The 24,505-nt window shown below is 46.7% G+C and overlaps 1 protein-coding gene and 1 pseudogene across 1 annotated transcript in view; one reads left to right on the top strand and one right to left on the bottom strand.

The window, feature by feature from the left end:
* Positions 1-16,682: 16,682 nt before the first annotated feature.
* On the top strand, positions 16,683-21,289 carry LOC122946744 (annotated as a pseudogene).
* Positions 21,290-21,564: 275 nt separating this feature from the next.
* Positions 21,565-24,505, bottom strand: part of LOC122919320 (dual specificity testis-specific protein kinase 1-like) — a 38,002-nt gene continuing 35,061 nt past the window's right edge. Inside the window, exons 7-9 of the mRNA XM_044268275.1 lie at positions 23,605-23,688; positions 23,415-23,501; positions 21,565-23,235 (exon numbers count right to left, since the gene is read on the bottom strand). Coding sequence (XP_044124210.1) covers positions 23,134-23,235; positions 23,415-23,501; positions 23,605-23,688 — 273 coding nt within the window. The 3' untranslated portion in view covers positions 21,565-23,133. The remainder of the gene's footprint in view (positions 23,236-23,414; positions 23,502-23,604; positions 23,689-24,505) is intronic.

Genomic DNA, 24,505 nt, shown 5'->3' with positions numbered 1-24,505 from the left:
AGGAAAAGGTGAGGACAAGAGGAGAGACGATGAGAAGCAGTGCGAGACTCATACTCTCTCAGACAAGCGACCGGGCATAGAGACGGAGACTCCGGGAAACATGGGTAAGACACTGAACGAATATTGGTCTTGGTGCGACGGGTGATATTAAATACCACCCCATCCGGAGTAAAAGAACGAGCGTCGTGGTCCAAGGCCCTAACATCAGAGACTCTCTTACAAGAGACCAGACAAAAAAGAGAGACCAATTTAGCGGAAAGCTGACGCAAGGAAAGGTCTGAGTTGGGCGGCCAGGATGAAAAAAGAGAAAGGACAGAAGAAACGTCCCAGGTGGAAGAAAAACGTGGCCTAGGAGGACGCGAAAGGCGAGAGCCTCTAAGAAGACGACATACCAAAGGATGTTGCCCCGCAGGAACCCCACTAAAACCTAGATGAGAGGCCGAAATTGCCGAACGATACAAATTGATCGTACGATAAGCCCTACCCTTGTCAAATAGAGATGTGAGGAACTCCAAAATCTCCGTTACAGGAGCTGATAAGGGATCCACGTTCCTAGCCATGCACCAGTCAGCCCAAGATTTCCAGGCCGCACGATAGGACCGTCTGGTTCCGGGAGCCCATGCGTCCTCCAAAAGACGTCTAGCTGAGTCCGAAATTGCAACGCCGTGCCAGGGTCCCCCGAGACCCTGCAGGCGAGGAGCTGTAGAGATCCCTCCAGGATGAGAGGATGTTGAAAACCCAAAGGATCCAGTAACAGGTCCGGAAACATTGGGAGAAGTAATGGGCACTGAACCAGGACTTCCAACATTTGAGGAAACCAAGATTGTGAGGTCCAGAACGGGACAATCAAGACTAGCTCGGCCCTCTGTTGGCGAATCTGAGCCAGGACACGGGGAATCAGGGCAAATGGTGGGAAGGCATACATCAGGCGACCCGACCAGTCTTGCAACAGGGCGTCTATTGCCTCCGCGTCCGGATCTGGGCGCCAGCTGTAGAAGCGGAGCAGCTGAGAATTCAAGCGGGACGCAAAAAGGTCCAAATAAAAGGGTCCCCAAAGGGAGGATATAGAAGCAAACACCGTCGAGTCTAGCTTCCAGTCGCTGGAGTCGGAAAGAAAACGCGAACTCCAGTCTGCGTGAGTGTTGTGGAGACCGGGTAGGTATTCTGCAACTACGGTGATGTCCCTGGAAAGGCAGAAGGTCCAAAAATCCCGAGCCAGCCGGGACAGGGTCGATGAGTGCGTGCCTCCCATGGCGTTGACATAACGGACGGCCGACACGTTGTCCATCCGTAGTCTGATGCAGGTTCCGGTCAATCCATTCGCAAAACTGCGAATCGCGAAGGTGCCCGCGAGCAACTCCAGGCCGTTGATGTGTAAGGCAGATTCCTCCGCAGACCAGCGTCCTCCAGTGGTCACTCCGTCGCAGTAGGCTCCCCATCCCAGAAGGCTGGCATCCGAATCGACTGTAAAATCCGGACGAGAGGCGAAAATCGCTTTGCCGTTCCAGATCTCCAAATTGCCAATCCACCAAGTTAACTCGTTCCTGGTTGCCACGTCCAAGGTGATCAGATCTGAATACGAAAGGCCCGCCAGAAGGTGAGAGTTCTTGAGGCGTTGCATGGCCCTGTATTGCAGGGGAGCAGGAAAAACGGCCTGGATAGAGGCCGAAAGGAGGCCGATGACACGGGCCAGTTGACGCAGGGAGACCTGTGGGAGAGATAGAGTCCGGTAAAGCTCCTTGCGAATCGCTTGGACCTTGGAAGACGGGAGACTGAGAGTTTCTGTAATGGAATTGATGGAAAAACCCAAAAATTCCATCTCTTGACCCGGAGTGAGACAGGATTTCTCCAGGTTGAGCAGGAAACCTAGACGGGACAGGAGGTCCATAGTCCAACCCAAATGCGTCAGAAGGGTAGCTCGGTCCAGAGCCATGAGAAGGATATCGTCGAGATAGACGATGAGACGGATCCCTCGACTGCGAAGGTGGGAGACAACCGGGCGCAATAACTTTGTAAAAGCCCAAGGAGCTGAAGAAAGACCGAATGGGAGACAAGTAAATCTCCATGTCTCCTTGCCCCATCGGAATTGAAGGAGGTCCCTGGAAACCTCGGACACTGGGACTGTCAGGTAGGCGTCCTTTAGATCTAACTTTACCATCCAATCGCCGTGAAGGAGCATGTCTCTCAAGAGGTGGATACCCTCCATTTTGAAATGGCGGTAAAGGACGAAAGCGTTTAGTGGCCGGAGGTTGATAACAGGGCGCATTTGGCCCCCTTTCTTGGCCACAAGAAACATATTGCTTAGCACTCCCAGGGAGGAAGATGGGGCCGGCTCTATGGCGCCCTTCCGGAATAGGGCCAATAATTCCTTGTGCAAAAGAAGGAGTTTCGGAGCAGGAAGGTGGTAAGGTTCTGGAGGGGGAATGTAGATCTGAGATCTGGTTAGTTCTATTCGGAACCCTAGCACAGTAGAGAGAACCCATGGGTCCGAGGTAATTGTAGCCCAAACGTGGGAAAAAAGACGGAGTCTTCCCCCTACCCAGGTAACTGAAGAAAGGGATGGGATTGGTAGACTTACCGAATGGACGTCTTGACGCTGGGAAACCTCTAGAGCCTCTGGATCTCCAAGCCGGGCCACGAGAGGGGAAGAAGGTAGACGGCTGTCTGGATTCCTGATTGGAGTTTCGGTACATGAAGGAGCCTCGACCCGAACCACGGGTCTGGAAAGATGAACGGCCGGACAGGCGGCCCCTAGAGCTGCCGGCCCTGGTGGAGACCCGACCTTGAAAAACGCGTCTCATAGACGTTTGAGCCTTATCCAAGGCCGTAAAGGCCCCAACAAAACGGGAGAGATCTTTAATAAAAGAATCTCCAAAAAGGAGGCCTTGAGCATCCTTGCCTGCTTCTGTTAATGCCAAATTAGAGAGTTTTGGCTCAATTTTAAACAATATGGCCTTACGTCTCTCTATAGAGAGGGACGTATTGATATTTCCAGTAATACATACTGCACGCTGGACCCAACCCCGTAGCTCCTCTGGGTCAACCAGCGTGTTTTGAGCTTTAGCGGACTCGGCCAACTCAAATATCTTAGTCAGGGGGCCTAAAATATCTAAGACCTTGTCTTGGCAGGCTTTTAGAGCAGATTCAAGCCCTCTGCGGGGATTCCATCCTGACTTGGTTAAATATTGGGACATCTTTGGGTCCACAATAGGGGTCTCACAGACCTTATTGGGAACAATTGGCCTGGGGCATTCAGCCCGTAACTTATTTCTAGCCTCTTTACTAAGAGGTTGGCGAACTCTCGCCTCCAAGTATCTGGCAACATGCTCAGAGGGGAGCCATTCTGCGGATCTGGGATGGTGAAGTGCATCCGGGTCAAACAGCGGAAGACCCGCTGGGTCTAGTATGGCCAAGGAGGGTTCCACGGAACCGTCCGTAGTAGAAGTAAGGGGTAAGGCCGGGTTAGAAGAAGGACCGGGGAGGTCCATATCTAAAGGGACTAAACCCTCCTCCTCTGTACCGTAAAAACGATCATCCTGTGCCTCCTCATCCGAATAATGATCGGAGTCAGATTCAGTGTCATGTTGCGCTCTGGCGCATTTCCACTGCCTCGCCTTTTCTGCCTGGCGGGCGTAGGCTCTTTTGCGCGGACGAGGCGCGCTATCTAGGGTGGCAGGTAACTCACCAACATTACTGGTTCTGGAGGCAGGTAAATCAGGGGCAGGTGCCCGAGAACTAGAGGGTGCAGGGATGGAGCTATCCTTAGAGGGCGGGTTATGCAAAAGGAAAGCTTCAGAGATGGAGTGCGATATGGCCGAAGCCATGGACCCCATAGCGGATTGAATGGCCATAGCAACAGAGCGCTGAATCGCCAGCGCCTGATCATCAGACTGACCAGCAACAGACTCCTGGGCCAGAGACAACTGCTCCAAGTCCCTAGGTGTGGGGGTGCGCTGATTGTGATCAGTCATGGTAAAGCAATGCAGCTTATAAATGCCTGACTAAAAATATATGGCCTGGGACAGGATCAGAGCAAACCGTATTAACAGGGCACTAATATATGTAAGGGCCCCAGCAATAACAAACCTAGAGGCCAGCAGGGATCACTTAAGAAAAAATCGAGCGCTACAGCAGTAAAAACCGTCCGCTCAGAGGAACTAGTGAACGGTCACAAGCGAGATCTCGCGATGCTGGGAGCAAAGAAGCGCGAGATCTCGCGAGAATAGGGGAAAAACGGCGCGAAGGATCCGAAGATGCAGGAGAAGAGAGAGGATAAGAATATGGCGGCCGAAGTCCCGCGAGACCACGGCCGCCGACGGGAGCGCACAGGAGAGTGAGCAGAAGGGAAGAAGCGGACCTATGAAGTAAGAGGGAAAAGCGGGGGGGGGGGCGGCGGTAGCCGGAATTAACCGAACGAACCCTGTGGAATAAGAAAACCACCTCAGGGAAGACCCACAAAACAGATAGACATAACGAGTACTAATATATATATAGAGAAATATATACCTAAGGAAGAAATATATACAGTAAACGTTGAACACAGTAAGGGAATAGAAAAAATATATTGCCTAAATAAAATGAGAAGGGAGATAAACGCCCTTAACAATATAAAGCCCCACAGATAGCCCACACAAAGTACTTATCTGTGGAGGCAGCAGCAAAGAAAGAGGAGGAGTGTTTGGGGTCCAGACCTATTATACTGGGTCATATGGGGGAGGGTTCTGTTGCCATGGCAACTTGTTTGACTTGTATTTTTTCTTTGCTGCTGTTTATTCTAGTAAAGAAAGAGATAGCAATACTCGCCTCCGTGTCATGTAATAAAATTACTCGCACTTCATACGTTTCAGAGGCTTTTATCGACAATTACATGACATTTATGCAGAGTCAGTATTTGCAGTGTTGGCCCTTCTTTTTCAGGACCTCTGCAATCCGACTGCGCATGCTCTCAATCACCTTCTGGGCCAATTCCTGACTGATACAACCCATTCTTTCATCATCACTTCTTGGAGTTTGTCAGAATTAGTGGGTTTTTGTTTGTCCACCCGCCTCTTGAGGATTGACCACAAGTTCTCAATGGGATTTAAGATCTGGGGAGTTTCCAGCCCATGGACCCAAAATGTCACCGTTTTGGTCCCCGAGCCACTTAGTTATCACTTTTGCCTTATGGCACGGTGCTCCATCGTGCTGGACAATACATTGTTCTTCACCAAACTGTGGTTGGATTGTTGGAAGAAGTTGCTGTTGGAGGGTGTTTTGGTGCCATTCTTTATTCATGGCTGTGTTTTGGGGCAGAATTGTGAGTGAGCCCACTGCCTTGGATGAGAAGCAACCCCCACACATGAATGGTCTCAGGATGCTTTACTGTTGGCATGACACAGGACTGATGGTAGCGCTCACCTTTTCTTCTCCGGACAAGCCTTTCTCCTGATGCCCCAAACAATCGGAAAGAGGCTTCATCGGAGAATATGACTTTGCCCCAGTCCTCAGCCGTCCATTCACCATATTTTCTGCAGAAGATCAATCTGTCCCTGATGTGTTTTTTTTTTTCAGAGAAGTGGCTTCTTTGCTGCCCTTCTTGACACCAGGCCATCTTCCAAAAGTCTTGGCCTCACTGTGCGTGCAGATGCGCTCACACCTGCCTGCTGCCATTCCTGAGCAAGCGCTGCACCGGTGGCACTCCGATCCCGCAGCTGAATCCTCTTTAGGAGACGATCCTGGCGCTTGCTGGACTTTCTTGGACGCCCTGAAGCCTTCTTAACAAGAATTGAACCTCTTTCCTTGAAGTTCTTGAGGATCCTGTAAATTGTAGATTGCGGTGCAATCTTAGTAGCCACAATATCCTTGCCTGTGAAGCCATTTTTATGCAACGCAATGATGGCTGCACGCGTTTCTCTGCAGGTCACCATGGTTAACAATGGAAGAACAATGATTTCAAGCATCACCCTCCTTTTAACAGGTCAAGTCTGCCATTTTAACCCAATCAGCCTGACATAATGATCTCCAGCCTTGTGCTCGTCAACATTCTCACCTGAGTTAACAAGACGATTACTGAAAGGATCTTAGCAGGTCCTTTACTGACAGCAATGAAATGCAGTGGAAAGGTTTTTGGGGGATTAAGTTAATTTTCATGGCAAAGAAGGACTATGCAATTCATCTGATCCCTCTTCATAACATTCTGGAGTATATGCAAACTGCTATTATAAAAACTTAAGCAGCAAAAACTTTCATTTTTTATGTAATTCTCAAAACCTTTGGCCACGACTGTACAGTTCTAGCCTAGTTAGGGAGTTTAGAGTGGAGGAGATGGAGTGAGGAGCAGGGGGAAGGAGAGGACCCCCTCCTCTCAGCGCTCTCTTGGGCTCCACAGCCCAGAGGAGCCAATTCATTTGTCTCAGTGTCAAGCTAGGAAAGCAGACAGAGGTGAAACCTTGATTCTACTGTCTACTCTTCCAGAGTGCCAAGTGGATTTTACCCTCTTCTATGTGGATAGACAAAGGAAGGACAATAGCCATTATTCTAGGCTTTAGGCGCCTAGAAGCATTTATGAAGCATTTATTAGCTTCCGGCAGCCTCACAGTTATTTCAAGGACAGACGGGCCATCTGTTGTAGCACTTGTGTGTAGGAGATAAGGACATGAACCACCTTTACTGAGATTATAACAAGGCAAAGAGCAGAGTACCAGTGAGCACACAACCTCCTACTATAGCCTGAGATATAGCCACATATACAGCCTGTTACCTGGATTTACAGCATCCAACCTCCATATACATTAGACATGTTCTCCCCTTTACTGCAGCCTGGCCCAGGGAGCGTCAAAACTGTGAGTAAAGAACTAACTGTTATTCTTCCTCGTTACACCGTCGACCTCACAAGTTATCCCCTGCGGTCTCGGCTCACTGCATATAAAATTGGCGTCACGAACAGGATACAAATTCTTTGTGCCTTATAGAACAGGATTGGACATTGAATAACTGCTGAAGGCCTTCTTGCTTAATTTATGGCGCCATCACTCTGCAAAACCCTATGCTGGGCGGGAAAAAATTAAGTGCCACCCCATGCGGGAAAAGTTTTTCTGCTGTGCCATCATCTCATTAGCATGGATTACAATATGAGCGCCGCCTCCCCTATGCTTCAGAACCTAGGGGGCGTGCAAGGGGAGCCTGTGTGATCAATGGTTCAGTCTGCTAAACGAGTGGCTGCTTTCAGACTTGCAGAGAGACGCTGTGCCTGCAGCCACAGTGCGAGATGGGTGCACCGCCGGCATACAAACCAGGTGAAGGACTGCTGCCTTATCCTTGCCCATGGCCGCGTAAAGGACCCTGGAATTATCACCAAGGCATCTATGAAACTATTGCACGAGAACCGCCGTCACTGCGACCACGAGGTGGGTTCGCCCCATCTAACCCTTTATGGCCTGCGCTTATGGCAGAGATCTGCGAGGCGGGCGGGGAAGAAAACCAACCAAACCAAAATCTATTTTGAAGAGCTGACTAAACACCTAATGGAACACCCAGCCGACAGCCATCCCCGGTTGGAGAGGCGAGTGGGAGTCGTGTTAGCCTTCGACAAGGAAAGAGGCTTTGGGTTCTTCAAAGATCAAGACACAGGCAGAGACTACTATGTGAACCACCGGTCCGTCAAGAGGAGTTATCTACCCGACCGGCTACACAATCTTCAGGTGGGAGAGTCAGTGAAGTTTACCTCCACCGAGGGCATGCAAGGCCAATACGCCACTGCGGTGTCCAGACCACGACCCTAAACGGAGGACTGGGAAGGTTCGGATGATGACGCCAACACAGGTAGCGAACCAACTACTCCACCAGGGCCTTTCCTGCCCAGCATCAGGCCTCCTTTATTGGGCCTAACCTCTTTTGGCAGCCGACAGTCCTAGAGGAAGGAGCCAGGCCTTATCCGTCGTCTGACCTCAGCAAAAGGGCAAAAGAGGTAGCCGCAACTGAAGAGCGGGAGAAGCTTTGAGCCTACCGGGAGAGTCAATGCCAGATGGCTGCGCAGCAGGAAAAGAATGACCTCTGTGAGCAGGAGCCTGAAAAAACAGGTTAACACACCGCAGTCGGCCTGCCCCATGCCTGCACATGTTCCAGAGAAGCTGTGCTATGCTGTTCATTAACCGTTGCTCTGTCAAGCGCCCGTACCTGCCTCAGGCCCGACACAGTCTCTAGAAGGGCGACCAAGTGGAGTTTACCCCTATGGAGTCCCTCAAGGGCACATTTGCTACTTGCGTGACCCTCGTGGAGAAGCCCCTCGTCCCAGCGCCAGCACCGAAGTGCTGGCAGGAAGGCCCAGCATCTGCGGGACGGGTTCGATGCCTGCAAGAAACCACAGGGGGATTACTGAGCTTTTGTGAAAAAGCCAAGCCAGAGCTGCTAATTCCAGGATTGCCCCCGCCACCAATTTGCCAATTGGGATGCGTATCCACCACTACCTTTACCTACAGTCCGACGGTGGAAACGTATCGGCTCCCGTGGAAGATGTCGTCAACGGAGAGAGCCTCCCGTGATTCACCACCACGACCTGAGGATTACCTACCAGCTCCCTTGCAGCCGGAGGTTCTAAATACCTTCCCTATGGCAGGAGGTTCAGGTCCAGCAAAGCAAAGAGTTACAACTACGATGACAAGTCTGACCACCAGGTCACTGCCAAGATCCGCCAGCAGGAGTCGCCAGAGCACCACCGTTGCTGCACGCCTGGACCACAAAAGGCAGGAGAGGCCCCCGTGGTCGTTCAGCAGCAGTGAGGAGGACATCCACCAGCCTGCTTAAAAAAAAAGAACCATGGACTGGACTTGACGGGTGAGGACTTGTTGGCTGTGTTTTATTTTGTTTTTGTTGCCCCTGTTTTGTCCTCACCCAGATGGTCATGTTTGTCAGGACTCCCCCCATCTTCAGGAATATTCCAGGTTGCAAACGTCTGCTTCAAAATTCCCTTTTTTCCCCCCTTCTCAGGTTAATTGGGAGTCCCCTTTTCTTTAAATGGTTCTCATTATCATTGCTGCTACCTTTGTTTTATATTACTGCCCCATGTGGATTACAAATAAGGACTTTTGTACTTCATGTTCCAGTTTGGTGCCCTTGATCCGTCAGCACTGAAGCAAAGGACTCGTTTGATTGCATTATATATGTGCCTTATATATTTGCACTAACCTTTTTTGAAGTTTTCAGCAACGTTTAAAGTATTGTACCCATTGTGTGTATTCCTTTACAGGTACCGCAATGTGATCTTATCCACTTTAATTGGACTCTGCACTTTATACCATCAGCCAGATAGTTAGCACCTTACGTTTTTGCTCATATGGACTGCCTCTGAGGACGTTAATACTAATGGTACTTATGTTACCTTGTGTTAGCTTAGAAAGCCTAGGCATTGTATTGTATTTTTGCTACACAAGGGGAACTAATTGGTAAGTCACAAGCAGGTCTAACATCGTCAAGGGTAACCTCGCTGCCAATGTGTGTTTAGAGGGATTAGCCCTCCTGGAGTTCTTGGAGAGAACCGGCTCCTTCTCCTTATTTAGTGTCTCCTAAGGCCTTGCATGCCGCCTTAAGGAAAATTTTGTAGCTACCTGTTTAGTCATCAAGGTGACCGTGCGAAAAGCTATTTATAGACCATGGTGCTTGGAAGGGAATACAGGATGAAGCCACCCTTCTATTTGCGGGTGGCATCCAAGAGGTTAATCAGCCATCTTTGCCTGTGATGGCATATCTTCTTCTTGCACCTCAAGAGCTGGAAAATCGGGGAACGCCCAGCCCGGAGCGGGAAACCACAGCCCTGCCCACAGGGAACAACCCAGTGCAAATGTACAGAGAGGAAACTCCACCCCCAGAGCTCCTCCTCTATCACCAGTTTGTATTGATCGGAGAGTGAACAAGATGGTGTTCCCCCCCCCAGCAAACTGGAACGAGATGATATGGGGCGATCAGGTGGAGAAGGAAGTTTCCCCCCCCCCCCCCCCCAGAAATCTGTGTCTCGCAAGTTCAGCGAAGAGCAAAGCCGGGATCTCGGGCATCCCCCACGCGGGCACGTTGCACAATGTAACACTGGAATCACTTTTTGTACATGATATGCATCTATCAATCAATCCTATATTATCTACTAATGCCATACCTTTTTGTTTATACTTCAATAAAACGAGTGTAGGTTGTAACAAGGAGTCTCTATCCAACAATACTTGAAAGCTCCCCTAAGAACCTCCTCCCCTCTCTAAAAATGTGGCTTTTAGATTCCTTGCTTGTCTTCTAAATCCCAAAGGATTTGAACAATTTCTCCTTACCCTCATATATTGTCCCTTAGGGATTCCCCTTTTGAGAGGTAGCGGGTGGTGGCTATCCTATCTTAGAAAACTATTTGTAGCCATGGGTTTACGATAGATCTCAGTCTTCAAACCGCCCTACTGTTTTTTAATCGCATCAAGAAGGGATCTTTTTGTCATCTGCCTCCCATGTGAATTTAAAGCCCACCTTGTTCTCATTGAGGGACTCCACAAATTCCCTAAACAAATTCTTCGTTCCATTCCATAACACCAAGATATCAATAAATCGGCCCTTATGCAGGATTTTAGATGTCCAAATTGTCCTCTCTTCCTGGAAAACTTTTGAGTCCTCCCACCAGCCCAAGAGCAGTTTCGCGTAAGTTGGCGCACAGGGACTCCCCGTTGCGGTACCCCTCAGCTGGTGGTAGAACCTAGAATCAAAAATAAAATAATTGCGTGTTCATTTGAATTCCAGGAGTCTGAGGATCAACTGGTTATGGGGTCGATATAGGGTACCGCTAGTTTTCAGGGATACTGATGTGGAGGGCTTCTTGATCAACCACCAGAATACCATCTATCATTTTCAAGAGGTCTGTTGTGTCATGAATATACGATGGTAATGATGACACATAAGGGACAGTCAATATACAGTACAGACCAAAATTTTGGACACACCTTCTCATTCAAAGAGTTTTCTTTATTTTCATGACTATGAAAATTCACACTGAAGGCATCAAAACTATGTATTAACACATGTGGAATTATAGACATAACAAAAAAGTGTGAAACAACTGAAAATATGTCATATTCTAGGTTCTTCAAAGTAGCCGCCTTTTGCTTTGATTACTGCTTTGCACACTCTTGGCATTCTCTTGATGAGCTTCAGGAGGTAGTCACCTGAAATGGTCTTCACTTTACAGGTGTGCCCTGTCAGGTTTAATAAGTGGGATTTCTTGCCTTATAAATGGGGTTGGGACCATCAGTTGTGTTGTGGAGAAGTCAGGTGGATACACAGCTGATAGTCCTACTGAATAGACTGTTAGAATTTGTATTATGGCAAGAAAAAAGCAGCTAAGTAAAGATAAACGAGTGGCCATCATTACTTTAAGAAATGAAGGTTAGTCGGTCCGAAAAATTGGGAAAACTTTGAAAATGTCCCCAAGTGCAGTCACAAAAACCATCAAGCGCTACAAAGAAAGTGGCTCACATGCGGACCGCCCCAGGAAAGGAAGACCAAGAGTCACCTCTGCTGCGGAGGATAAGTTCATCCAAGTCACCAGCCTCAGAAATCGCAGATTAACAGCAGCTCAGATTAGAGACCAGGTCAATGCCACCCAGAGTCCTAGCAGCAGACACATCTCTAGAACAACTGTTAAGAGGAGACTGTGTGAATCAGGCCTTCATGGTAGAAGATCTGCTAGGAAACCACTGCTAAGGACAGGCAACAAGCAGAAGAGACTTGTTTGGGCTAAAGAACACAAGGAATGGACATTAGACCAGTGGAAATCTGTGCTTTGGTCTGATGAGTCCAAATTTGAGATCTTTGGTTCCAACCACCGTGTCTTTGTGCGACGCAGAAAAGGTGAACGGATGGACTCTACATGCCTGGTTCCCACCATGAAGCATGGAGGAGGAGGTGTGATGGTGTGGGGGGGCTTTGCTGGTGACACTGTTGGGGATTTATTCAAAATTGAAGGCATACTGAACCAGCATGGCTACCACAGCATCTTGCAGCGGCATGCTATTCCATCCGGTTTGCATTTAGTTGGCCATCATTTATTTTTCAACAGGACAATGACCCCAAACACACCTCCAGGCTGTGTAAGGGCTATTTGACCATGAAGGAGATGATGGGGTGCTGCGCCAGATGACCTGGCCTCCACAGTTACCGGACCTGAACCCAATCGAGATGGTTTGGGGTGAACTGGACCGCAGAGTGAAGGCAAAAGGGCCAACAAGTGCTAAGCATCTCTGGGAACTCCTTCAAGACTGTTGGAAGACCATTTCAGGTGACTACCTCTTGAAGCTCATCAAGAGAATGCCAAGAGTGTGCAAAGCAGTAATCAAAGCAAAAGGTGGCTACTTTGAAGAACCTAGAATATGACATATTTTCAGTTGTTTCACACTTTTTTTGTTATGTATATAATTCCACATGTGTTAATTCATAGTTTTGATGCCTTCAGTGTGAATCTACAATTGTCATAGTCATGAAAATAAAGAAAACTCTTTGAATGAGAAGGTGTGTCCAAACTTTTGGTCTGTGCTGTATGTACTGGTATTCTGGGAAATTGAATCTATTCCAGATACTATTGGTCTACCCTTGAGAGGGGATACCCCTGGATGAATCATTGGGAGAGAGTAAAAGGTGGGTATTTAGGGATATCTAGGTGTCATGAATCTTGGCTCTTCCTTGGATAGTGACCCTTGTTCAAAACCTTCCATCAATAATTGTTCAAGGACATTGACAAACTCCTCTGTTGGGTCTTTATTTTTGTCCCTGTCTCTTACTAATAAATGGCACATCCTTAAATATACATCATCATCCAGGATCACCAAATTACTCCCATTATCAGAGGGTTTAAAGATTAAACCTTGGTCATTTTCCAAGTTCCTGAAGGCCTCCATTTCTTCCTTATTTAGATTATTTTCAAAAAATTTATTTCATGAGGGAATTTGTTCTAATTGTTCATTGAGCACTTTAGAGAACACATCAATAAACAATGTCTACTGGGGGGGGGGGGGGAGGCATCTTTGTACTTTTAGATTTAAGTTGAGTAAAGGGTCCTTGCCCTTCTTTCTTTTCCACCTCCTCCTGCGCAATATCCTGCATCTGAGGAGGCCACTGGGTGTTTACACAGCATTGTCTGTTTTAAACTATAGTATTGAAGGTCCCCTGAAGAGCCAGTATATCTAAGGCGCTGGAGAAACGTGCTGAGACGCAATTTGGGATCCGCTTTTTATTGAAAGCCTGGCATAAATAGTTATTTTAGAGTTTTTAAGTGTTTAGCCACCGAGAAGTGGGATCGGGGGGGGGGGGGGGGGCTCTGTGTATAGGCAGGGGTAGTTAAGGGAGCAATCAGGGACAGCTGACCTGGCTCCACTAAAGGACTCGACTTCTCTTAAGGAATCCAAAGGGAACAGAGGAACTCTGATGAAATAAAAATATAAATCGTATGGAGAAGACATTCGCACTTTTTCTAGATCCTAATTGGTGGTGAAGGATTGAACAAGATGTATCCAGCCCGTCTTTACTTACGATTACAAGGTTTAACTAGGCCTCACCTCAATCCCTGCTATTTAAATGTAACCCGGATCAATATTTTGGGATATGGATCGATATATATATATATAGAGAGAGAGAGAGAATCCGCAGCACTCCTTGAAGATTAAAATGTGCTCTTTATTCATACATCAAATATTGACAACGTTTCGGTTCTCTCACAGAACCTTTCTCAAGTCAGGTGAAACATAAAGTGCAATAGTGCCAGTATAAATACGTCATCAGGTTGTTGACAATTACTTCATCAACCAATACAAAAAAAGTGCACTCCCTTTTTATAGACATGTTACAATTCATTTCTTGATAGCACATTCCTTGACAACACTTTTCACAAAGACACTAGTCCATCAAGTGTTTTACAAATATATTATATATTAATAACCCCAATATTGGTGTGAATAAAGAGCACATTTTATTCTTCAAGGAGTGCTGTGGATTTTCTTAATTGCCTTCCGTCCTGAGTCGAGGGACCACCGCGGGCACCCTGGGTTACTGTTGAAGGGAGTGCTGCCAAATTTTCTTCATGGGTATATATACGATATAAAATTATAGAAAATAGTGATGACAATGTGGGGTATTTATTGGTATTAGTAAAAGTTATATTTTAAAAATGCTATTTTCAGTCAGTGATAATATGATTTTATATTCTCATTCAAATCATATAAAGCTGTAATCTCCAGACACAGACTATATAATCTGTATGTAGTGAGCTCCCCCTAGTGGTGACTGTATAATCTGTATGTAGTGAGCTCCCTCTAGTGGTGGCTGTATAATCTGTATGTATTGAGCTCCCTCTAGTGGTGACTGTATAATCTGTATGTGGTGAGCTCCCTCTAGTGGTGGCTGTATAATCTGTATGTATTGAGCTCCCTCTAGTGGTGACTGTATAATCTGTATGTAGTGAGCTCCCTCTAGTGGTGACTGTATAATCTGTATGTAGTGAGCGCCCCCTAGTGGTGACTGTATAATCTGTATGTAGTGAGCTCCCCCTAGTGGTGGCTGTATAATCTGTATGTATTGAGCTCCCTCTAGTGGTGGCTGTATAATCTGTATGTATTGAGCTCCCTCTAGTGGTGGCTGTATAATCTGTATACAGTGAGCTCCCTCTAGTGGTGGCTGTATAATCTGTATGTAGTGAGCTCCCTCTAGTGGTGGCTGTATAATCTGTATGTAGTGAGCTCCCTCTAGTGGTGACTGTATAATCTGTATGTAGTGAGCGCCCCCTAGTGGTGACTGTATAATCTGTATGTAATGAGCTCCCCCTAGTGGTGGCTGTATAATTTGTATGTATTGAGCTCCCTCTAGTGGTGGCTGTATAATCTGTATGTATTGAGCTCCCTCTAGTGGTGGCTGTATAATCTGTATGTAGTGAGCTCCCTCTAGTGGTGGCTGTATAATCTGTATGTAGTGAGCTCCCTCTAGTGGTGGCTGTATAATCTGTATGTAGTGAGCTCCCTCTAGTGGTGGCTGTATAATCTGTATGTAGTGAGCTCCCTCTAGTGGTGGCTGTATGATCTGTATGTAGTGAGCTCCCTCTAGTGGTGACTATATAATCTGTATATAGTGAGCTCCCTCTAGTGGTGGCTGTATAATCTGTATGTAGTGAGCTCCCTCTAGTGGTGGCTGTATAATCTGTATGCAGTGAGCTCCCTCTAGTGGTGGCTGTATAATCTGTATGCAGTGAGCTCCCTCTAGTGGTGGCTGTATAATCTGTATGTAGTGAGCTCCCTCTAGTGGTGGCTGTATGATCTGTATGTAGTGAGCTCCCTCTAGTGGTGACTATATAATCTGTATATAGTGAGCTCCCTCTAGTGGTGGCTGTATAATCTGTATGTAGTGAGCTCCCTCTAGTGGTGGCTGTATAATCTGTATGTAGTGAGCTCCCTCTAGTGGTGGCTGTATAATCTGTATGTAGTGAGCTCCCTCTAGTGGTGGCTGTATAATCTGTATGCAGTGAGCTCCCCCTAGTGGTGGCTGTATAATCTGTATGTAGTGAGCTCACACTTGTGGTTGCTGTATAATCTGTATGCAGTGAGCTCCCTCTAGTGGTGGCTGTATAATCTGTATGTGGTGAGCTCCTCTAGTGGTGGCTGTATAATCTGTATGTAGTGAGCTCCCTCTAGTGGTGGCTGTATAATCTGTATGTAGTGAGCTCCCTCTAGTGGTGGCTGTATAATCTGTATGTGGTGAGCTCCTCTAGTGGTGGCTGTATAATCTGTATGTAGTGAGCTCCCTCTAGTGGTGGCTGTAGGCATTTATAATTTTGTCATGTAACATTATGGCTGTGTGAAGTGAATTTGATGAAAACTATTTTGCTCCATTGTTTTCCATGCATAGATTGGTATTTGTCATGTGACTGAATATGATAACATGATGAGTGACAACCCAGTGTCTGATGAGGGTTATTAATGCATCATTGATTTATCTTTAATGCCCAGAATATTAGACAATGCCGCTTCCTTAGGCTATTTTCACACTTGCGGCAGAGTGATCCGGCAAGCAGTTCCATCGCCGGAACTGCCTGCTGGATCCGGGAAAACGTACGCCAACTGATGGCATTTGTAAGACTGATAACGATCCTGATCAGTCAGAAAAATGCATTGAAATTCCGGATTTCTGTCATCCGGCAAAATAGAGCTGGCATTTTATATTATTCACCCTTTCTTAAGGATGGATCCAGCACTAATACATTCCTAGGGGGAAAAATGCTGTATCCGGCGTTCAGACAAGTCTTCAGTTTTTTGGGGCCGGAGATAAAGCCGTAGCATGCTGCGGTTTTCTCTTTTGCCTGATCAGTCAAAAAGACTGAACTGAAGACGTCCTGATGCCTCCTGTACGGATTTCTCTCCATTCAGAACGCCTGGGGATAATCCTGATCAGTTCTTTTCCGGTATTGAGCCCCTAGGACGTAACTCTATGCCGGGAAAGAAAAACGCTAGTGTGAAAGTACCGTTATTGCAGCTTTGTATCTGCTGAGTTTAGCAGCGGTGACGTCTTCCAGGTATGAGGAACCTAATATTGAGACACAGCGGAAGGTGCAAATCTGCTGATGTGGGAATTGCAAAAGGCAGGAAATTGGTAAAAAATAGTTCCCAGGTTATATAAAGCAGCAGTGCAGTGGGCAGTGCGGGAGAGAAGCAGCAATGAAAGGGTGTGTGCCGACCGCTGCCTGGCTCCTGCTCTGGCTGATGGCTGTGATCTCCACTGAAGACATCTGTCCTGGTAAGTCATGGTCCAGACCCTTGGCAGAGGAGCCCAGTGGTGGTTGTGTGAGGTGCGTCATCAGCCACCATTTATAGGAGTCTGACTGCAGGCACTGAGCAACATGGAAGTGACCCCCAATATGATGCTTGAAGTATGCCACCTGGTGCTCAGAAATGGTATTGCATGCTTCATTCTCTAGTCAGTAACTGCAAGGTTTTATAAAGTGTCGAATTTTGAGAGCATCATGATAAGCTTAGATACACATCCCAGCAGACAGTATCACATAGGATTAGATACACATCCCAGCAGACAGTATCACATAGGATTAGATACACAGCTCAGCAGACAGTATCACACAGGATAGGATTAGATACACAGCTCAGCAGACAGTATCACACAGGATAGGATTAGATACACAGCTCAGCAGACAGTATCTCACAGGATAGGATTAGATACACAGCTCAGCAGGCGGTATCACACAGGACAGGATTAGATACACAGCTCAGCAGTCAGTATCACACAGGAGAGGATTAGATACACAGCTCAGCAGACAGTATCACACAGGATAGGATTAGATACACAGCTCAGCAGGCAGTATCACACAGGATAGGATTAGATACACAGCTCAGCAGACAGTATCTCACAGGATAGGATTAGATACACAGCTCAGCAGACAGTATCACACAGGAGAGGATTAGATACACAGCTCAGCAGTCAGTATCACACAGGAGAGGATTAGATACACAGCTCAGCAGACAGTATCACACAGGATAGGATTAGATACACAGCTCAGCAGACAGTATCACACAGGATAGGATTAGATACACAGCTTAGCAGACTGTATCACACAGGATAGGATTAGATACACATCCCAGCAGACAGTATCACATAGGATTAGATACACAGCTCAGCAGACAGTATCACACAGGATAGGATTAGATACACGGCTCAGCAGGCAGTATCACACAGGATAGGATTAGATACACAGCTCAGCAGACAGTATCACACAGGATAGGATTAGATACACAGCTCAGCAGACAGTATCACACATTATTGGCTTAGATACACAGGCTCGGCAGACAGTATCACACAGGATAGGATTAGATACACAGCTCAGCAGACAGTATCACACAGGATAGGATTAGATACACAGCTCAGCAGACAGTATCACACAGGATAGGATTATATACACAGCTCAGCAGACAGTATCACACAGGATAGGATTAGATACACCGCTCAGCAGGCAGTATCACACAGGATAGGATTAGATACACAGCTCAGCAGACAGTATCACACAGGATGGGATTAGATACACAGCTCAGCAGACAGTATCACACAGGATAGGATTAGATACACAGCTCAGCAGACTGTATCACACAGGATAGGATTAGATACACAGCTCAGCAGACAGTATCACACAGGAGAGGATTAGATACACAGGCTCGGCATACCCAATCGCTCATATTTTCTTCTCTTTTAATCCCAGATGTTAAGGTCATTGGACTTCAAGGATCAGACAAACTGACCATTTTAAGGGGATGTCCAGGAACGCCTGGTGCCCCTGGTCAGCCTGGACCCCCAGGACCTGCAGGACCTAAAGGTATCATGTTTTATCTCATCTTTTCATATGTAAACCTTTCCCTGACAGGAGATGAATGCCTGGGAATTTCTTTTATTCTTAGGGGAGAGCGGAGCCCCAGGAATTCCAGGGAAAATGGGTCCACAAGGAGTTAAAGGTACAACATTCCCGATACATTATAATCCCGGGCCTGGATACTGGAGGGATCCTATATACAGTGATATGGACCATGCTGGTATAACCTGGGCATCTCCTGTATATGTATAATATATATGTACAGCTGGTATAACCTGGGCATCTCCTGTATATGTATAATATATATGTACAGCTGGTATAACCTGGGCATCTCCTGTATATGTATAATATATATGTACAGCTAGTATAACCTGGGTATCTCCTGTATATAATTATATATGTACAGCTGGTATAACCTGGGTAACTCTTGTATATAATTATATATGTACAGCTGGTATAACCTGGGTAACTCTTGTATATAATTATATATGTACAGCTGGTATAACCTGGGTAACTCTTGTATATAATTATATATGTACAGCTGGTATAACCTGGGCATCTCCTGTATATAATTATATATGTACAGCTGGTATAACCTGGGTAACTCTTGTATATAATTATATATGTACAGCTGGTATAACCTGGGCATCTCCTGTATATAATTATATATGTACAGCTGGTATAACCTGGGCATCTCCTGTATATAATTATATATGTACAGCTGGTATAACCTGGGTATCTCCTGTATATAATTATATATGTACAGCTGGTATAACCTGGGCATCTTCTGTATGTTGGATGTGGACAGCATTACCTTATAGTAAACGTTGCTGTTTTCTCTCCAGGGGATCCAGGCATTTACACTCTGAGCTGTAAGTTGTGAGATTTATTAGTTTCTTTTGTAATTTATTGTTTTTTGTGTTTTTTTTTATAATTTTGAATTTTTATTAAACTACTTTTTTTCTGTTTTCACTGGTTTGCCGTTTAATCCATTGGTAATTCCTCTTCAGCTGCCCAGAACTGTAAGCAGCTCCTGGAGCAGGGTCAGGCTCTTACTGGGTGGTACACCATCTATCCACCAGGTGGCGCTCCTCTCGCTGTGCTGTGCGACATGGAAAGTGATGGAGGCGGCTGGATTGTGAGTCTCCCCCGTTTCTTGCTTGGTGAAAGCCCGTATGGTCTGGGGGCGTCACTCAGCGTTCCCCCTGTAGTGCATCGGCCGAGCCGTGCTGCTCTCTGGGGATATATCTCTGCATGACAAGGCGGATCTGCCATTCAGGGATCTAGGAAAGCTGAGTGCGGTTTCCTGTAGGAGCTGTAAATGTATCTGCACCTGGGAAAGCTGGGTAACACTAGGATTTTAAGAGGATGTCATGCATTTATAGAGAGGAGTCATTCTTCTTGTAGGTTTTCCAGAGGCGTGTGGACGGTTCGGTGGACTTTTATCGGGACTGGAATGATTAGAAGAAGGGATTCGGACATCAGAGCGGTGAATTCTGGCTGGGGAACGACAACCTTCATCGCCTGACCTCTCCTGGTAATTGCCTGGTCATTTTGATCATAGGGGGGCACATGCGCACTAGGCCTCACTCACCCGTCCACCTATAGATGATCTGATCTTGCAGGACGGAGCTGACATTGGGGGCACCACCGTAGGGTCATTCTCTCCTAGGGGGAGCCCCTTTCCTTCCTTATGCATCTTATCCCCGCAGGGCAGGTCCAGCTCCGGGTCGACCTAACAGATTTTACCAACGTCCACACGTACGCCTCGTACAGAGACTTCAGCATATCCAACGAGGCGCACAACTACACCCTGGGTCCGGTCCACTTCTTGGAGGGATCTGCAGGTGAGTATGAACACAGCGCCCCCTAACGGAGGGGGTGAAACTGCTTCCGGCTTTCCTGAACCTGCCACATTCTGTACAGACATGGGAGCCGCAGCCGATCTGCCTGGTGATGTTTTCTCTGCCCCCAGATGGGCCGTTCAGGGCTCTAGGAAAGCTGGGACAACTTCTAGACAATAGGGCATCGGTCTCCTCCTGTGGGGAGACTATAACTCCCAGCGGAGGTGGGAGGCACAGACTGGGGATCCTTGCTCTAGGGTAAAGAATGTTGTGTTATTATTAGCTGTCCTTATAGGTGCACAGAAGTTGTCACCCTGCTTTCCTGGGAACAGACAACACATCACTAGGCAGATCAACCATTCAGGACTCTAGGGAAGCTGTAATGGCTGCCAGATAACCCGCGGCCTTTTCAGCTGTCTTCAGTAGCATACGACAGGACGGAACTTCTTTACCTGCAGTGTCATATCTACTGTAGCCACCAGGGGGAGTTTATTGCAGGATTGAGTTTAAAGGAGTTCTCCAGTTTCACACTGAGGTAAACAGGAAGTGCTGCAGGTAAACAGGAAGTGCTGCAGGTAAACAGGAAGTGCTGCAGGTAAACATCCTGCCAGGATGCAGTGAAGCTGAGAATAGAGTAAGGAAAGTGCCTACATGAAAAAAATGGTGTATGGAGCAAATAGGTGCAATGTTTAGGGTCCGCTAGGCAAGTATGAAGAAGGAGAACCCCTTAAACCATCAAATTCCACCCCCTGCAACCATTTAGAACTTCTGGAAAGCTGGGCGATGTCTTACCTGAGAGGAGGAGTAGTTGTAGTCTCACTGCATTAACCACTCTCTTTCAGGGGACTCTCTAACCTACCACAGGAATAACCAGTTTTCCACAAAGGACCGAGACAATGACAAAGCCAAACATCACTGCGCCCAGTCGTATGCTGGAGGCTGGTGGTACAACGCCTGTCATGACTCCAATCTCAACGGACGGTACCTGAGGGGGAACCACACGAGCTACGCCAACGGGGTGAACTGGCTGAAAGGAAAGGACCACCATTACTCGTACAAAGTGTCCGAAATGAAGATCCGCTGATTCCACTAGACTAGGCTGCTTTCCTTTTATTACTTATTAACTCTTTCTACAATGGACATTTTCTGCAGCATTCGCTTTCTAGACAGTCTGGACTACAGATAAATGGTTTTGTGGCTGCAGCTCCTATGAAGAGATATGCGTTTCCATGGATACAGACAAACCCTGTGTGGTCTGATCTTACCATTCACTCCATGCCTCCTCCTCCTGCTGATCTACAGATAGCTAGTCTGTAGCTATGGAACACACAGCTCTGCACGGGAGCTGTAGACACAAGACGGGAGCAGATTAATAGTTAAAAGTATTGACGTCGTTGTATCATAGATGCATTAGCGCAATAAAACAAATGGTTGCAAAACTGCACACGTCCTTTACAGCCGCCATCTATATGAGGATCCTAGTCATCTCCAACTAAAGATTATCAATCGGGTTGTCCTAGATTAGAAAATACATCTGCTTCTTAAAACAGCGCCACACCTTTCATTAGGCTGCGTATGGTATTGCAGCTCTGAGCCGTGCTGCTGTACTGGACACAACCCACGGACCGGAGTCTTTAAATCACTGTATAATGAAACATTTGTAAGATCTCTGTTTGCTTTCAGTGAACAGCAGCATTCTTGTTTATAGCCTGAAACCCCACACAGACCTACTTCTTACAGCTGGGGTTTTCCAGGCTCAGGATATTGAACCTATCCTCGGGGTAGGTCAATTAATATCTCATCAGTAACGGTCCGACACCCGGCACCCCCGCCGTCAGCTGTTCCCTGCAGCCTCCAGCTCCGGAACTAGCATTTTGAATGGAGCCGTGCTTCCTGTTCCAGCATCCACAGGTATGGGGTCTGTGGGTGCGGGCTGTGACCCCCATTGATCAGATATTAAATAACCTACCCTGACATGGCATCAATATCACAAGCCTGAAAACCCGTATACAGCCCCACTTAGCTCTGCTGCGCTGGTATCTGGTTCTCATGGAGTTCTGGCGCCACCTAGTGGTAGATGTGGATATTACACCTGCAGAGAAATATCAGGACATTTCACATTGATCTCAGGAGCCCGCTTTAATGGGCGAGGGCCCTAAAACTACAGAAAACATGGTTTATACAGAAGAGGGCAAGACAAAAATATTACACAGAGCCAAAGGGGTTAAATAATTGCATGATAGCGATTTAACAATACCCGTAGGAGGTGGTAAAGGGCAGGGGCCAAAAAATATATATATATATACACACACATCGCCCTGAAAAATCATGACCCCCCCCCGCGGGGACTAAGGCACTGACTGAAGAGAGTAGGGTGAAGGTGCGACCGCGCCGTAGTTACTACACACAGATTAGCGCCGATCGCTGTGCTTCACCTATACTTGCCAGGAGATCAGTGGTCACCCACACTCTGTTACTGCAGCTCCGTCACAATGTGCAGGAGGAGCACCCGATCGAGGTGGAATATACCATAGAGGTGCACAGGGGGAGGCCACATCGTCTGCAGTGTCATTATATTAAGGGGGGGGGGGGGGTGTTGGGGGGACATGCCGCATATAACACTAGGAAAATGCACAGCCAAGATGGCCGTCCCCTGCAGCTTGGGATGTGAGTGGAGTAATATGTTTTCCAGTGGTTTAACGCCATCAGGGGAAACACGTAACCCCTCCCCCGCGCGCTCCTCCTCGGGCGTCACATTCTGAATTCATGCGGTATTTTAACAAGGCAACATTTATTACTTAAAGTGAAATCCCCTCCCCCCCAGCAGGAGCCCGATGGCCGCCATTATGGGGTCATGTGACATACAAAACAGTTAAATAAATATCTGGATTCTTCCCACGGCCCTGAGGTCTGTACAGTATTTACAGCCGACACCCGCGCCCCTCAGGAGGAGTCCGGCAGCTCTGTCGGGGAGTCCAGTGTTTCCGCCACATCCTCCAGGTTATCCAGAATCTCGCAGAATGACGGTCGCTTAAATGCTTCGAGCTGGGAAACGACAGGGAATAAGGGGTTAATCCTATAAAATACAGGACTGGTAATGACACAGGTGCAGAGCTTGTTACAGTGTGTCAGCAGGACAGGGTGGTGATGTCAATAGGGAATGCTCCCACTCACTGACAGAAAGCAGGGATCTTACATAGGAGAGGTGAAACCGCGACACCTACCCGACAGCAGCTGGCAGCGACATCCAGCACCGGAGGAGGACAGTCCCTCACCAAGGCCTGAAATCCGACTACGTCCAAACCAAAGTCCTAACCATAGTGGAACAGAAAGAGGAGATTGTTAGACAGCGCTAACAGGACATGATGGGAGGTGTAGTCCTGCGGCTTCTACTCAGCGGAACATGACACATACCCGAGTCCTGGGCAGAATCTCAGGGTCGGCAGGAATTCGACCGAGTATTTCACAAAGCACAATTCCAAAAGAGAAGACGTCAACCTGAAAATATGAGAACCGGTCAATAGGGGGCAGTATTATAGTAGTTATATTCTTGTACATAGGAGCAGTATTATAGTAGTTATATTCTTGTACATAGCAGCAGTATTATAGCAGTTATATTCTTGTACATAGGAGGCAGTATTATAGTAGTTATATTCTTGTACATAGGAGGCAGTATTATAGTAGATATATTCTTGTACATAGGAGCAGTATTATAGTAGTTATATTCTTGTACATAGGGGGCAGTATTATAGCAGTTATATTCTTGTACATAGAGGCAGTATTATAGCAGTTATATTCTTGTACATAGGAGGCAGTATTATAGTAGATATATTCTTGTACATAGGAGGCAGTATTATAGTAGATATATTCTTGTACATAGGAGCAGTATTATAGTAGTTCTATTCTTGTACATAGGAGCAGTATTATAGTAGTTATATTCTTGTATCTAGGAGCAGTATTATAGTAGTTATATTCTTGTACATAGAAGCAGTATTATAGTAGTTATATTCTTGTATCATAGGAGCAGTATTATAGTAGTTATATTCTTGTACATAGGAGGCAGTATTATAGTAGTATATTCTTGTACATAGGAGCAGTATTATAGTAGTTATATTCTTGTACATAGGAGGCAGTATTATAGTAGTTATATTCTTGTACATAGGAGGCAGTATTATAGTAGTTATATTCTTGTACATAGGAGGCAGTATTATAGTAGTTATATTCTTGTACATAGAGAGCAGTATTATAGTAGTTATATTCTTGTACATAGAGCAGTATTATAGTAGTTATATTCTTGTATCATAGGAGGCAGTAT

This window comes from Bufo gargarizans, chromosome 9, assembly GCF_014858855.1.
Source record: "Bufo gargarizans isolate SCDJY-AF-19 chromosome 9, ASM1485885v1, whole genome shotgun sequence".
NCBI lineage: Eukaryota > Metazoa > Chordata > Amphibia > Anura > Bufonidae > Bufo > Bufo gargarizans.
Note: the sequence above shows the minus strand (reverse complement) of the source record. Positions and strands in the feature narration are given on the sequence as shown.